This window comes from Culicoides brevitarsis, chromosome 3 (assembly GCF_036172545.1).
Source record: "Culicoides brevitarsis isolate CSIRO-B50_1 chromosome 3, AGI_CSIRO_Cbre_v1, whole genome shotgun sequence".
NCBI lineage: Eukaryota > Metazoa > Arthropoda > Insecta > Diptera > Ceratopogonidae > Culicoides > Culicoides brevitarsis.
In genome coordinates, this window is record NC_087087.1 from 23989951 (window position 1) to 24007022 (window position 17072).

The window sequence follows — 17072 nt, forward strand, 5'->3', positions numbered from 1 at the left end:
AATTGAAGTGGGAGAAATATTGACTAGATCAAGTACGAAAATCAAACCCTAATAAAAAAACGCCTTTTTTAATTAAACACTTTACATTACATAATCCTTGGAAAGTTGACAAGTTGAAGGTTTAAGTTGAAATAAGTTAAGGTTTTCGGTACTAAAATATAAAAACTTAAATTTTTCAAGAAGGATTCATCAAATAAAAGGTAAGTTATAACAAATTTCTAAAAAGTACCCTATATGCTAAAGTATTAATCAATTATTGCCGCTCTAAATGAACTTAGAAGTCATTAACTGATATAAAAATACCTCAATTTGTTGAAGATCAAACAAATTTTTACTCTAAATTTTAGAAAAAATCAGATACAATGAAAATACGTTGTTCCAGAAGCCTGAGAGATGTCTGATAAGTAGCAGAGCTGTAATATTCTCAAGTAAACTCTCCGCTGAAAAGTCAGCCAAGAGTAATCCTTACGGTACCAATCGTTACGATCACAAACAGTACAGTAGATTGGATCTTCGAAAACTATCTGAATAGTCAGCCCACGTCTTATGATCTTATGAAGGGGTCAATTTCCTATCGGACGACACACCCAAAATGGTTCAACCAAAAAAACGACTTCGTCAAATTCAGAATATATATTATTCTTATTCAGTCAAAACAGTAGTCAGTTGAAGCTCAAGCTCAGTGACAATCAATTAAGATAAACATTTAACATCTAAGACAGTTTAGTTTCTAGCTAACCGACATAAACATTTAACGAAAAAAATGGGACATTAAGACCTTTTTGATGCCACGGTATCTCACAAACAAGGTCTTTTACTTTTTAAATGAAATTTTTCTAAAAACATCGAAAACAAAATCTTTTAAAACTTTTTAAGAAAACTTGAAAAGCCTTATTTTCAATCCTCGAGTGTAATTAACAAAGCCTCATCGTTTCTTTTGATATTTAATTAACTCTTAATTGAACAAAGACGCTTTTAAGACCCTATCTTTAAAAAAAAACTTTCCCTTTCAACTTTTTATTAGTTTTTATATGCCCCCCTTTAAAAACTTCATGTAACTACGCACCTGTTCTGAATAAAAGTAACAAGAAGCAAAAACATAAGTTACGTTGAAATATGTTCTCCAAGTTATTTTCTTGCTTTTCGGGATAAATATTAGTGAGTAAAAGTTTACTTAAGACACTTTATTTGCGCTTCAAGTTTGTTGAAAGTTGAATTGTTTAAAGCTTTCACACCCATTTCCTTTTTCGAATCGCAACTTTAAAGTTGATAATTGCCCCGTTTCTCATTAAATTGCGTAAAAGGGCGGAGTGTAAAAACCACTTGGAGTGTTTATTCCACCATAAACTACTTGTCATTTATTTTTTATATCTCTTTTTTGTTGTTTTTGTTAGTTGTTGTTGTTTTTATTTGTTACACAGCAGAAAAAAAGTTTCATTTTTTTATGTGTGACTTGTTGTTGTTCGCACAGCAGCATAGAAGAATAGTGAAATTGTTTATTTATATTAATACAAAAAAAAAATTAACTGACAAAAAAAAGTCTGTAAAGCAAATGGCGAAAAAATGTTTTATAGCCTTTTTGTGGGGAAATAATAAAAAAAAAATGTGTAAAAGAGAGAAAGAAAGAGAAAAACACACAACTCGTTGATCAAGACGATTATTATTATTATGGGACCATAATTCCGGTTGCATACCCTTACTCTCCATACTTTGTCTTTGGACTTCGACGTAAAATGGCCTTATCCACGCATTTAATTTAAATATGAACGGAACAATTGTGTGAACGAACCATTTACTGCTCTGTTAGGTTTTAACAGTAACACAAACTCACATGAATAATAATTTAATTATTTTTTTTCACATTTCTCGTTGCAACAAGACAACAAAGTTTGTTCTTATCGCGAATTATGCACGAGAAAGATTACAACTTAATGGCAGTTGTCACGCCTGAAGCATTTTCTCTCGCATTTGATATCTTTATAGAGTAGTTTTATCACTGATCTGACCACACATTGACACACATTTAATTTATTTGTGCGTCTTATCTCTTTGTCTAACTCACCTAAATGCTCATAATAAATTTTAAAACTTGAATTATAATTTTTTTCTTATTTTTTTTTCTTTGCAGAATGGATTTTTAACATACAACTTCAAGACGTTTCCAGTAGCGCTGTATCTTATGGTAAGTAGTTTTATCATTTTTATTTCAATTCTACTTGAGAAAAAAAACATGGATCTAGAAATAGAATAAAAATAATGATGTCCAATCAGGAATAGGCTGTATTTGCAGTAATTGCTTAAAACTCGTTCATGAAAATGATAAGAGTGCTTTTTACGATTTTTTTAGAGTTTTTAAATTTTAGGTATTTTTTTTAATAATTTTGAAAATTCAATTTTAATTTAAAAAAAATAATTTAACTTAATTTAAAATTAATTTTAAAAATTAATTATTTATTAAAATTAGTTAAAACCAATTTTAAAAATATTTATTTAAATTTTTTTAATAATAAATATTTAATTATAATAAAATTAAAATTAAATTTTCTAAAAAAATATTTAGGTTCAATTTTAAAAAATTAATCAAATTTAATTTAATTTAGAAAAAATATTTAAAATTATATTTTTTTAATTTATTTCCTTACCTAAAAAAATATTTTTTTTAAAAATATTCATCATTATTTTACAAAAATTTTTAATAAATTTTTTAAATACATAAAATTAACTAAATTTAATATTTTAATAAAAATTAAATAAAACCTTTAAAACTTTTTAAAGTAAAATATTTAGACAGACATGAAAATATATTTTTTCTCTCGAACGAAATGCTCTAAAAATAATAAAAAAAGGAAATGTTGATGATTGAAAATGGTAGAAAATAGTTCTCTTCATAAAAAAAATATTATTATAAAAAATTGTTGAAACATGATTTGAATCCGATCAGTCCAATCAACGGCAAAAATACAACTAAAACAGAGCAAAAAAAGGAACTTTAAGCAAACATTAAAAGAGTGGAAATTAAAACTTTTTGATCAATGGAAGGGACATGCTATTACTGATGATGATGTTGAAGATAAAACTAACAAATGAAATAATAATAATAAACATTTTTGGGACAAAAATAAATAAAAAGCCCATTTAAAACATATCAAAAATCCTCATAAATGCATGACGAAGACAAATAAGTCTTTCCTCTTTATTTCTGTACTGCTGCCTGTACGTTTTTTAGCTATAAGCTGGCAGACATCACGTAGACGAAGGATACATTTTTCTGCTGAGTCTAAGACAAAATTTGAATTTTTTATGAGATCGGACATATTCACTTTGCTCGCATGCATACTTAGATACATATCTTTTATGAATGTTTTTAATATGTGAATTGTTTCCTTATGAAAATTTGTCATCATTTTTGTGTGTGTGTTTGAGGATTTATGGAATAAAAATTTTATTTCATATGATCTTGGAAATTATTATAAGGAGGGATTTTTAAATAAAAAAGATGTTAAGGATTTATTGCTCTAGCCCTCTGACGGAGCAGAATCCTTGGCTTAAGGATTTTGTGACGACGAAAATTTCCTTCGTACATCACTTGTGCAAGTTTTGCTGTATAATGAGATACAAATATAATAATAAAATATAGGAGATACAGATAATCGGATAAAAAGGAAAACTATTCTATGCAAATAAATTGAAAATTTTTTTTTGCCGCCATCTTATCCGGGTAGAAAAAGTAGCGAGAAACAAAACACTCTCGAATGGAAAGGAATGAAAGGCGAGAGGATACTAATGAATAATAAAAAATGTTTATCTATTTGCATTTTTTTAAAGGAAGACTCTGCTAGAGTATTGAGAAAAGCAGACGAGAACAGGGAAGTGTTTTATAAAATGAACAAAGAAAATTTTTTAGAATCAATTTTGATTAAAATAAGAGCGCATTTTTCTTAATTTCAAAAAATTATTTTTTTTTATTTGCCAAAGTTTTAATTTTTTTTTTTTAAATTTTTAAATTAAATTTTAAATTTAAATTTAAGTTTAAATTTTTTTAATTATTCTATTTTTCTTAATATTTTATTTTTTCTATAATTAACAGTAAAGCTATTTATATTTTTATTTTTTTAATATTTTTTATTAAATTTTTTTTTTAATTCTTTTCAAATTTTAATTTTCAAAAAATTAATTTTGAAAAAATATTTAATAATAATTTTATTATTTTAAATTAATTTAATTTAAATTAATAATTTAAATTAGTCTTTTTTAATTTTTAAATTTTTTTTAAAATTAATATTAAAAAAAAATTATACATAAATGTTAAAATGTTAAATTATTAAAATGTTTTACAAATTTTATTTTTTTTCAATATTAATTTTTTTTCTATAATTCTTTCATTAATTTCTTTCAAAAAATTTTTTTTTATTTGTAAAAAAACCAAGAAGGTATTTTTTTAAATTTTTAATTCTTCAAGAAAATTGCTAAGATTCTTGAAAAATATTTTTTTTTTATATATTTTTTTTATTTTATAAGGTATTATTTTTTGAAAGACTAAAACTAAAAAAAAATTATTGATTTTGAAATATTGATTTGAAAAGTTAAAAATATTTAAAATATTTTTTCATACTAAAAATTAAAAGTTAGAAAGTTTTCACACTTAAAAATATCAATTATTCAAATTTTGAAGAAATTTTACAAAAAAGGCAAATGTAATAATTTTGTTTCAAATTTTCCTTAGGTCTCAATACTTAACAATAATTCCAAAAGCCTTTATATTTCCAATTTCCTTTGAAATGCCTTACAAAACAAAAAGAACAAAGAAATGCAACTCAAAAAAAACTTAAAAAAATGCAGTGCATCGTTGTCGGGCCTCTTGATTATGTTGATAAGGATAATCATAAACTAGAAGAAAATAATAATAACAGATAAAGTTTCTTATAATTTCCTTTTCATATCTTATTTCCTTGTTTCTTTTGAAGTTCGTGGTAGGCTCTTCTGCGCCATTTTCTTCAGTCAGAAAAAAAATATTTGAACAGCAAAAAATAACTATTACAGCTGTTATCCTTATTCTAGAACGAAGCAAAAAAAATGTAATGCATGACATTGCCGGTTAAATTTTTTATTTGTACAATTTCATTTTATTTTATTACTATTATTGTAATGCCGTCTGGCTCGCATGCCTTCATATCATCATGAATAATTCAGGCAAAAAAATCCTTTTAGTAAATATTAAAATCATAATAACAAGAAATTCTTTGTATCAAAAAAAAAAAAAAATTAGACATGTCTCACTGAGTTTCGTTCATGTCCTCGTTCAAAATTCATTTTTTATTTAATTTTTTTTCGTTTTTTTTTTCTTTGCAGTGTTGGAACCAATGTGTCCCCGAAACGGAGTCCAACGACATAAACCACATGGTGTTCGATGAGTGGCCCTTAACGGTCGGCTCAATGGTACGACATCAGTATCTCGTGAATACCGAGATCACGTGGCCGAAGCAGATCCCGCCAATCGATTGTCTCGTGACGTGGGAAGTGCTCGGTGGTGGCTTGATGGGAAGTCTCGTCACCGAAACAGCAGATGTGGAATTGTCGTTGTGGCCCGACACAAAATATAACATCCAGGTCACGTGTAAAAATAAGGTAAGGATCGTCAGTTTTTTTAACATTTCACAAAAAAAAAAGAAAAACAAAAAAAAAATAAAAAAGATTTAGCGAAATTTATCTTACTTTATAAACAAGCAAAAAAAATATGAATGAAAAATGAGCAAAAAAAAAGTTGGTTTGAAAAATTAGTTGGATTCGTTTTGTTCCTTCATGCTTCTTTCTTTTGGCAAAATTGTAAAAAAAAAGAAGAAGAAGGTAAATCGTTATTGCACGACAAGTGAAAGGTTCTTCTTTTGTTTGTCGGAATTTTAATCAACCATGTGCTTATCAAAAAGTGCGTGACCTTCCACCGGTACCCCTCGAAACTTTTGCACGACATTCGCTTATCTTTCTCTCTTCAAAAAAAAATTAAGCGTCCTTCGCCGTAAAAAAACCCGACATGCGAACAAACAAAAAAAAAACAAGGAAGATGGTCATAAAATAATAAATGAAGTTTAAAAAAATATAATTAGCCCTTTTTATTGTTATTTCACTCTGTAGAACGTACCTACTGCCAACCACTTGCAAATGCATATTTTATAAGGAAATCGCGGGGAGACGTGTTCCGACTACGTCCTACGCCATTTGAATTATATGACATTTTTATAGTCTAATTTTGTTTTAATTGCAAAATGAAAAAGAAGTTTCACACAGCCACTCTCTCGCTCCGATGGCTAATATTACAACATAATCATGTACGACGACGACGACGACGCACACGAAGAAAGGCTGGCCAAACAAATAAAAAATAATATTCTCTGCAGTTATAATATTTCTGTCCCGACCACGCTTGTAGTGCTTAGTTCTACTCTGGTACAGCTTATTCTTTTTTTTTATGGCGTTTTAAGATTTTTTTTTATAAAAAAAAATTGGGATTTTGGAAGAAATGTTGTCCGTTTTTTTTTCAAGAAAAATTATTTTGTAAAAGTATAAGGAAATTCGAGAAATTTCCAAAAAAATTAAAATGCTTTAAAAAATTTAGAAATGTTCGATAAATTAATATACGTTTAAAAAAAAGTTTAGAATAACTTTAAAATTTAAAAAAAAAATATTTTCAAAAATTTCAAGAAAAAAAAAATCTAAAAAATAAAATAAAAATCAACTTTTTACTTTTGTAATTTTTTTTTATTATTAATTTTTAAAAACATTTGAAAAACATCATAAATTGATTTTAAAATTAAAAATGATTCTTTTTAAAATTTTCAAAAAAATCTTAAAAATAAAAGATAATTTATAAAAATTTAAAGTAAATCGAAAAAAAAATAAATTTTTTGAATTTTAAAATTTTTTTTAAGTTCATAAATTAAAAAACATTTTTCTCAATTTAGAAAAATGTTACAGAAAAATTATAAAAGATGACAGCAAAATTACAAATAAATCGAAGAAACATTAAATTTTAAAAAATTAAGAGAATACAAAAAAAATCACTAAACAATTGAAAAAAAAATAATATATGAATAAGAAGAAAATTTAAGAAAAAATAAAAATATTTTGAGTAAATAGAAGTAAATTCTAAAAAAAACCCTAAAAAAGCACAAAAAAAATCGGAAAATCTTAAATACTGAAAAAAAAACTGCAAAATTTAATTCAAAAGAAGAAAAAAATTCGATTTTTATCAACTTCGATTCGATAAAAATTTTAAAATAATGAAAACTCAAGATAAAATAACTGAAAATACGTTAAAGTTTTCCGTTTCACAGCAACTTTTATATTTCATATTTTTTTTTATATCAACATAATTTTTTATCCTCTCGTTCTTTCTCCCTCTTTCTATTCTATCTCGCTCTACTTTATATTTTATTTGTTTTAATTCACTTTTTATTGCCCTTGTTATTCTGCACTCGTTGCTTCTTTCATCCATTTTACTGCTTTTTTTGTTTGTTTGTTGTTCTTTGCTATCTTTGCCTCCCCGATGCTACCAACAACAAAAAGTGCTCGCTTGTCACATGAATTATGATCGCTTGTTTCATAAATAGTTCTGACGTTCACTTTTGTGTGCAATGAGCGGAGGAGCAAAAAGGAAGTAATATTCGAGAGGAACTTTTTTATTTTATGTGAGAATTGAACTTTCAAAAAAATTCAACAACTTCATAAAAAAAAATTAAATAAAAAAAAGTTCAAACTCATTTAAATCATTCATGCAAATGAATTTCGAGTTTATAAAAAAAATATCTCAAACAATCAATATTCTCATCCATAAAACTAAATAACAACAGAAACGATGGTCGACAGACGGCCTGCTGTGTTCGTTTATGTCAACAAATTTTATTATCACAATAAAAAATATACAAAGCAATAATAATCACATACAATAAATTGAGTCCACCGGTCATTGCATTATTATTTTAATACTTTTTTTTTTGTTTTTTTGTTGTTGTGTGTCTGTAAATTGAATCATTATAAAAATTCAAATTAATAAACGTAAAATAGTTGAAATTTTTTTTCGTAAAATATATAAATTAACATAGAACAAAATTAATTATGTAAAATAAAAATATTATATGGAGTGTGACTCGCGCGGTGTGTGAGAGAATTTCAGTAAATATATTTAAAAGAATTATTGTTTTAAATAATTTTCTGTAAAATAATGAATGTAATGATGACTCGTCTGGATCTACTGAGGGGTGGCAATGTAACTTGGGAAAATTTATGGATTTTTTTTTATTTTAATTTGTTTCTTTTATGAAAAAATATTTATTTTCAGCGAATTTTGTAATATTTATTTTTATTATTAAACTTTTTAATTTTTGAGAACATCATAAATTATAAAATTTCATAATGATTTCAGAATTATTTTTAAATTAACTTAAATTTATTATTTTTGAATATTGTTTTTAATTTTCAAAGTTGACTTTAAGAATTACCTATTTTAATTTTAATTTTTTATTTAATTTTTTTTAATGTCTTTTGTTTTTAAAATAATTTATTTTTATTTTAGAGAAATTTAATTTAAAAAAATAATTTTATCTAAAATTAAATTTAAAAAAAATATTTTAATTTTTTTTTGTTCTTTTTTAAATAGTAAATTTTTTAAAATTAATTTATTCATTTAAATATGAGATAATTTGGCCAAAATTCATGAACTTTCCATTCCATTTATACAATTATAACAATAATCATCATTATTATTTAAAACAATAAGCAGTATCCTCGCAGAACTAAACCATTTTAAACTGTAAATATTTTGACCTCCTATTAATTTTAATCCTTGTATGCACAAAATTGCTATAATATTTATATACTGGCGGTTTATTGTTGGTCGAATTAAATACAATAAATAATTCAGGACAAAAATGACCACAATAAACAATAAAATAATAACAAACGCACAGTGAGAATAATAATAAAACATATACACATGTAGGTATACTAATAATATTAAAAACGTTAATTAATTTCAACTGTTTTGCTTGCTGGAACACATTTTTTTCAATAAAATAACACGCCGAGAAAATCAAGTGTATTTCATTTTTTATTATTTTTTTGTTGTTTATTGTTTTATTTTTATTTTATTTTACATAACATAATAATTCTTATAACTTGCTCGTATAAATATACATAAAAATGACCCATTAAACTTGATATTATCACTATTTTCATATTATATTATTATCATCATCGTAACGTTATATTATATATGCATATACGCGTTTATCGGGTTAATCAACAGCGTCATCTCCGCCGATCATCTGTTTGTTTGTTTTTGCGAAATGAAATGAAATGAATATTAAGTGAGGGAGATAAAGTATGCGAGATAAGCAGAAACAGAACTAAATATTTAAATGTATATATTTTGGTAGCGCACTACTTGCTTGCTAGTAAAATAAATAAATAAATTGCAGAGGAATTTGATCACGAAGCAGATAAATATTACACACCACTTGATGATAAATGATGTCATATTGACTGTATTTTTTTTTCTCTGCGAGAATGAAATTAATATCTGCGTGTTGCAATTCAATTGAAGAAATGTTTATATGAGTTTTAAAAAAAAGAAGCTGCCTTTATTACTGCTAAAAACATGAGATATAATGATTATTTGATTACCCTTTCCATGTAACTGTACGGTACACACAAGTAAAAATTGATATAATTATATTTATTTTCGAATGTTATAAATGGTATAAAAGTCGCTGCAAATTGTTATAAATTTTTAGCAATATCATAATGATAATAATTTGTACAAGACTTTCTGCTGATGCACCGTAATTAAGGCCAAGACCAATTCATCTCTCTTTTACCTTTCGTGAACAAAAAATTATTTGTAATTGAATTTTATGTTATCATCATTAAGTTTTTATTTATTTACTTTATTTTTTTTTTTGCTTTCTCGAAGGAGAAAAAATTGGTCTTGAGGTCATTCACGGACCAGGAGATTGATTGATTTCGACTGTGATTGCGCGAAATTATCTGAGACGAGTTTTTCACGATTGTACAGAATTTGTGTTTCGCAACTTAAAATTTTTGGCGAGCATTAAATAGAACAAGGCGAGCACAAACTGGCCTGAACTGAAAAACTAAACTTGCTTAAAATTTACTTAAAAATTAATTTTGTGAGTTCTAAAATCCTAATTTGGCTCTTTACTTTAATTAATTAAAATGTTTCCCGGTTCTTTTTCCAAAATTTTAATTCATTGTTATTGACAACACTCTTGCCTAATTGTTTCCATAAAAGGTTGTAATAAATCCAAAGGTCCACAACATAAACGCGAGAACTAAATTTTATGAATATCTAAATTTTTTTGTTCGACTTGTCTTATTGCGATTTAAGTACAGAATGAATCTCTTTTTCTTAAAGTTATGCCAATGTCAACTTGACCTTCTTGGATCATCATAAGGTTTCAGTTATGCCCCAAATGAAGTCGTGTTATGGGTTTTCCAACATCCCTTTCCTTCTTTAAGATTTCTTAACATGCAGACCTATCGTCTCTTAAGTTAATTCGAATTTTTTGTTGGATAGTTTAGTATAAACTTAAAATTGGTATTGGCATTGTACTTGATGTTAGTAAATGACTCTTCAGTAAATCGTAGAACGTCCTCTTAAATTATTTCTCTCATGTAACGATTTTAAAAAGGCTTGAGCGTTGTTTTATAGTGCTGTGAGTTGTTTCATAAATAGTTTGCGCTTTCGGTATCCATCATTTTAATAATTGCATTTCAAAATTCTTGTTTAACGATTGCGTTTATTACTGATTTTTATGCATTTATCCAGGGAAATAGATATACTATCTGAAATGAAAAAATATATACCAAAAGCAGCAGCTTTAAAAAAAAAATGAGCAAATTTAATTTTCCATTGTTACGTCTATATGACTAAATCTCAAACTGCAACCTACCTCAGTAATTTTTTTGGACCTAGTGAATAAGGTGAAATTTATTCTTTTTTCAAAATAAGTGATAAATAAATAATAAGACAGATAAAATATAAATAAAATTGATCTCACCTGATAACCTTCAATACCTGACTTCGCGAAATCTTCCAGTTCCGAGACACGAGTCCTTTTCACAGTTCATAATATAATAATAATCTTGATGGCTACAAGGTAATTGTAACACGACAGAACATTTCAAAATATTTTACTACACTTTGTCTGGATATGTTCACAACATTTATATTTAAATGAAAAATAATCATAATAATAATAATACGTGGTTGTTCTTCACTAATTGCATTATGAATGCCGCACACACACTTTTTTCCCTCTTTTTTTCGTCTTTGTTTTACCTGCATATACAATGGAGGTGTGCAGAAAAAAAGTGCGAGAGAAATAAAAACAACATCCTCCGAATGAAAGCCGTATCTAAAGAAGCACATCAAAACTTCACACCTTTTAAAATACTTATTATTAAAGTCAAGTTGCGCGCGGTACATATATCAATAATGATAACAGAAACACATGCAATGGAATGTGTGAAACAATCCAAGTAAATATTTCTTCTTTATCGGCGGTATTCTTGTTATATTCGCATCAATAGCTGCAAGTAGCAACTACAAAAAGGTGTTATATAAAAGCTCTCAATAATAATTGCAAAAAGTGCATTTGTATTTATTTCAAAATCAATAGGGTTGACAGTTTTCAAGCAAAAAGACAGGTCAAAAAGTCACGTTTTTCAAAATCAGGTAATTCGTAAGCAGTGACACCACAACGAATGTACTTAAAAAACGATGGAATGCCAACCGTAATGAAGAGTTCGTGTGATAACAAATAGAATCAAGACCAATTGAAATGTTAAATGAACGTGAAGTGTAATAATGAGGAGCATTTAAGATAAGTGCTCGTACACTTTCTTTCGTTCCGAAGAAAGATATATATTTAACAAGACGTTTTTACCTATGTTTAAGTATGTATTTTGCTTGCTCGCTCGTTGCTTGTTAATGAATAGTGCAAATAAATGTTCTTTATTATATGTTTTAAAACAAAATAAAAAAAAAACCTTAAGTACCCTGAACGTGCCATTTTTAAAATGGTTTCAATTAACAAAATGGAGATACGTTGCTAAAGTGCGGCTGTGTTTTTGTTCTTTAATGTACTTTTTTCTTTAATAAGAGTCTCTAATGAGGAGATTCCATTGTACCTACTTGACTTCATAGTGTGAAATTTTTTGAAGATGGTTTCGTTTTAATCATTTGTTTGCTTTTTTCTTTTATTTTTATTTAAATGATTTTTTTGTTCAATTCAATTTACTTGAAAATTTTTAATTATAACTTACCAGTTTTTTGTCACAAGTTGAGCATAGAAGATTTTTTCCCATTTTACGCCTTTTTTATTAGCTGAAAAAGTTATAAATTTTGTTTTAAAGAGTTTTTTAATTTATTTTTAGAGTAAAAATTTAGAAAATTTGATAAAAAAAATTTAAAATTTTATTTTTTTTAAACTTTAGTAATAATAATTTAAAAACTAATTTAAAAACATAATATAAAACTTTTTAATAATTTTGAGAAAATTTTCGAAGAGTCTTAATTTAAAATTGCTTTCAATAAATTTCGAAAATTTTTTGAAGCACCTTGATAAAATAGAATTTCTTTTTAATGAAAAAAAAAATAAGTTAATTTATTTTTTTTTTAATTTAGTATTTTTTTTTTGCACTCAAGAGAAAAAATAAAAATTCTAATTATTTTAATATCCTCAAACATCGACATTTTACTCAATTTGTCTCATAATATTTAATTAAAAAAAAAACAAATAACTCATAAAACTACCAACGAACCAATCCCATTCTTAACATTATTTTAAATAAACATTTACTTACTTACACATGTAGTGACAACTCTTACTTTGCCATAAATTTTAATTAGTTCTTGCTTAACCTGATGTTTGCCTTTTGCATAGTTACTGCAACTTTATAACTTTTTTCTTGCTGGTTCTGGTAATAAAAAAATTTATGACTTTCAACAACTTCATTAACAAACTATCATTTCAACATGATTGGAGACGAAAATCATCGTGAATCGCCTCCAAGGGAATTATTTTAGTTTTAAATGCATTCCAAACCTAAAACGAGACAGAGAAAGAGAGAAAATAAAAGAGATAGAGGCAATAATTGTCACCATTCCACATTCGATGTCCGAATAAAAAAAAAATTACTCATCCTGGTGGTGCCTATATGCATATTTACCGAGTGGATATCGCCTCAAACAAAACGTTAATAGAAAATAAATATTCATTTAAATTTTAATAATGTTTGTTTATATCCGCGTGACTATTAACTCGATGCACTGAAGGATTTTTTGCGCCGCTTTAAAACGTAATAATAATAATAATGATGAAAAAAAAACGGTGTTGAATTGATTACGCACGCATGTTCTATTATCGTTTTCTTGCGAGGCGTCTGATATGATGACGACACGGTGAAGTTAATTAAATATTATTTATATTTATGTTTGTCTCTCTTTTTTTCTGCGTTTTTAACATTCCAAAGAAAAATGCAGGCATTAACATCTGTCTGGTGAATAATTTTTTGAAATTTGCACTGGGATTAAAAGTTGGATTGTTGTTTTGGAAAACCCTGTAATAGAATATTTAACTCAAACATTTGAATTTTTATTCAGAGGAACTTTTCTAAATAATTTGGGAAGAAACTTTTAAAGTTTTATTAAGATAGACATTTCAAAATTTGCACTGGGATTAAAATTTGAATTGCGCTTTTGGACAAATATTCAAAATAATCTTAAACTCAAATATTTGTATTTTGATTCAAAGTTACTCTAAGATTATATCTTGGGAAAAACATTTACATTTTGGTAAAGACAGACATTTCAAAATGTGCACTGGGCTAAAATTTTAAAATGTGCTTGGGACGAAATTCGAATAAAATATTAAATAACAATACTCGGACTTTCATCGATACAAACTTTCAAAATTTATTTAGAGGGAAATTTCAAAATAAGCCCTGGGCAGACATTTCAAAATGTATACTGGGCCAAGAGTCATAAACTTTTATTAGGAAAAAAAATTACAAGGTAAAATTTTAAAAGTTAAGTTTAAGAAAAATTTCAAAAGAGTGAAAGAAAGAGAAAAAATGAAAGAATTTAAAATAGTTTCTGGCTAGAAATTTTAATTTGTGCACTGGGATAAGTCACAAAATGCACTATCGTTCTTTTAACAACAACTTTCTAAAGATTTTTTTTTCTATTTATTTACCGTACAATTTTTTGCAATCAAAGTACTAACGAGTTTCTGAAAAAAAGAGAAAAAATTATTATCACTCATAAGCATTTTTTTGTACTCGTAAGTGGATGAGCACGAAAATCGGTGAGATTTATAGTATTTGTTAAAGTTTACGGATAAAATTCACGCACAACCGCACACCATAGATAAATAAAAGTTCGCATTATTTATCGACGGAACACATGCCATCGTCGTCGTGAATTTTATTGGAAAATAAGTTGCGAATTAATTTATTATTCAAATCAGTTTTTCGAAAAAAGAAAAAAAACTTTTGCTCATCGAATTGATTAAATAGAACATTAATTTTTGCTTGAAAAGTTACTTCCTGCTTAATTATGCGCTACACAATAAGCTACAACAAAACAGCAATTACGCCATTTTCTACTAATTACTTCCTTTTATTTGCTCTTCCCTCTTCTAGGAAACAAAACAAATGTCACGTTCGTTACTTTTGACATTGGATACAAAGCATGCCAAAGACGGTGATGAGGCGACAACACCAACGACAACATTAATGAGCGAACCAACAACAACAACAACAATATCAAATGAAATTCCCATTGAACCGTTCGACGAGCAGGACATAAAAAGTGATGAGATCGTAATAAATGACAACAGTATACAAGCACATCGTTTGCATAGCGATAAATCACTGCACGAGTACGAGACATCATCTTCCTTACTAGGTATAAGAATAACGTTAATTAGTAGTCAGCGATTAGAGTATATCTTAGGTGTAACTAGTGCTTTTGTTATTTTCGTCTTTGTCGTTCTCGTGATCGTCCTGAAGCGACGCAATATTCGTCAAAATGCGCAAAATTTGGCGCGCATGGCCTCCAATGGCACGACGCAGCTCATTGTCGACAAACAATTGCTGCTCGAGCACGAGTGCATACCGCAAGTGGATCACTTGACGATGACGATCAAAACGACAGACGATCTCAGTTTGAGACCGCCAACGATGAACACAGGGAATAGCGTACGGATAAGTTACTAATTCACTAGGAAACTGATTAATTTAAAAACTAGTCTCAATATATAGAAATTTAAATTTAAAAAAAAAAGTTAAAAATAATTAATGATATTTATTGAAAAAAAAAAATCATACTCATTATATGGCTTAAAAACAATTAAAAAGCATTTATTTTGTGACCAAAATAGGCTTGAATGCATTTTTTTATTATTTCTTAAATTTTCTATTTTTAAAAAAAATCAAACTTTTGATTTCTTTTCATTCTTTTCAATTTTTTTATTTTATTTTTATTAGAAAAAATTAAAAAATTTCTCATGAAAAAAAAAATTAAAAGAAAATATTAAATAACTGTTTTTTTAAATTTTTTTCATAAAAAAATTATTTTTCTTTCAAAATTTTTATTATTTATTTTTATAAATTTTTTTTCAAGCCAATAATACTTATTTTTCTCAAAAATAAAATAAAAATGCAATTTATTAAAAAAAAAATAGTTAAAAAAATAACAAAGTATTAATAACCAGCTCAATATAGTCACTGATCCGATGAGGCATCGTGATCACTGCAGAACTGAAATCTTTTTATTTTTTCACTAACAAATACCAGAAACGGACTTCAATCAGTTATAATAAGCAATATCTTTGCATGTAAATAAATTAGAATGCTTAAAATGGAATGAATGTTAAATGCATAAATTATATTTCTTTAGCAAAAAAAAAATAAGTAAATAAGTGATATACAATGTTTGTTTGTATGAATGGAAAAAACGACACGAAACGAGCCAGCCACCACTCAAATGAACGACAAATCCCATTAAACACGCGTTTTAGATTGTAGCAACAACAGTAAACATGAGCACGGTAAACTTTCGCACTTCTAACTGTTAAAACAATTTTTGTTGAATATTTTTTCCTACAACAATATCAAACAATATTGGCAATAAAAATACAATAAAATACAATAAAGACAACTGAGAGTTACTAAACTTTAAACTACTTATAATTAAAGCAAAAAAAAAATATTTTTTTATCACAGATTATAAAAGAATTTATAATTAACAGTTGAATAATAATTATATGGTAATTTTGCAGACTATTACATGGATAAGTATTCCTTATTTTAAACTTTTTTAACAATTTTTTTATTTCAATCATTTTTCGAATTTGTTTCACATGTTTTTTTATTAAAGCTTTTGAATTTGTATTGTTCTTGCGAAACGCTCAGATAAAGAAGGCAAGAATACAAGTTAAAGCTTGAACAAAAAAATATTAGCATGAGACAAATCTTGACGCCAAAAAAGTTCAAATTAGAGGTTAATTAACTTGATAGACTAGCACACAGCTTATCTTAATTCTTTGTATAGTAGTGGAGAGTTCGATCTTTTTAATTTGAAATCTCGAGTTTCTTTCAGATTACTTGAGGTTGCACTATCCGAACTCTTTGTAAAGTAGTGATGATGAGAAGTTTTTTGAACGATATTTCATGTATTTTTTTGTTTCATGATGAAAAAAGCCGCTCCAACCATGTCAAAGAATAGATCCAAACATGAGTCAAAATCCAATTTAATCTAACTTGATCTTTTCAAATTGAAAAGATCTTATAAAAATTACGAAAAAAACGTTTAACAGATTTCTTTCTAGTTAGACTTGATCTGTGGAAAATCGACTGATCAGTAAAATTAGAAACAAAGATGGCGGCTAGAAATTAAGATCTGTAGGATCAGATCAGGAAGATCCAACAAGATCAAGAAAACTATTGTTCAATTTTGAAGTGATCAGTTAAGATCAGACTGAAATATTTCCATG

The 17072-nt window shown here is 26.6% G+C and overlaps 1 protein-coding gene across 1 annotated transcript in view; it reads left to right on the plus strand.

Moving 5' to 3' along the window:
- LOC134835030 (uncharacterized) overlaps window positions 1–15425 on the plus strand; it is a 59676-nt gene extending 44251 nt beyond the window's left edge. The window contains exons 3-5 of the mRNA XM_063849881.1: window positions 2129–2182; window positions 5350–5625; window positions 14719–15425. Of these exons, the coding sequence (XP_063705951.1) occupies window positions 2129–2182; window positions 5350–5625; window positions 14719–15294 (906 nt within the window). The 3' untranslated portion in view covers window positions 15295–15425. The remainder of the gene's footprint in view (window positions 1–2128; window positions 2183–5349; window positions 5626–14718) is intronic.
- The last annotated feature ends 1647 nt before the right edge of the window (window positions 15426–17072 follow it).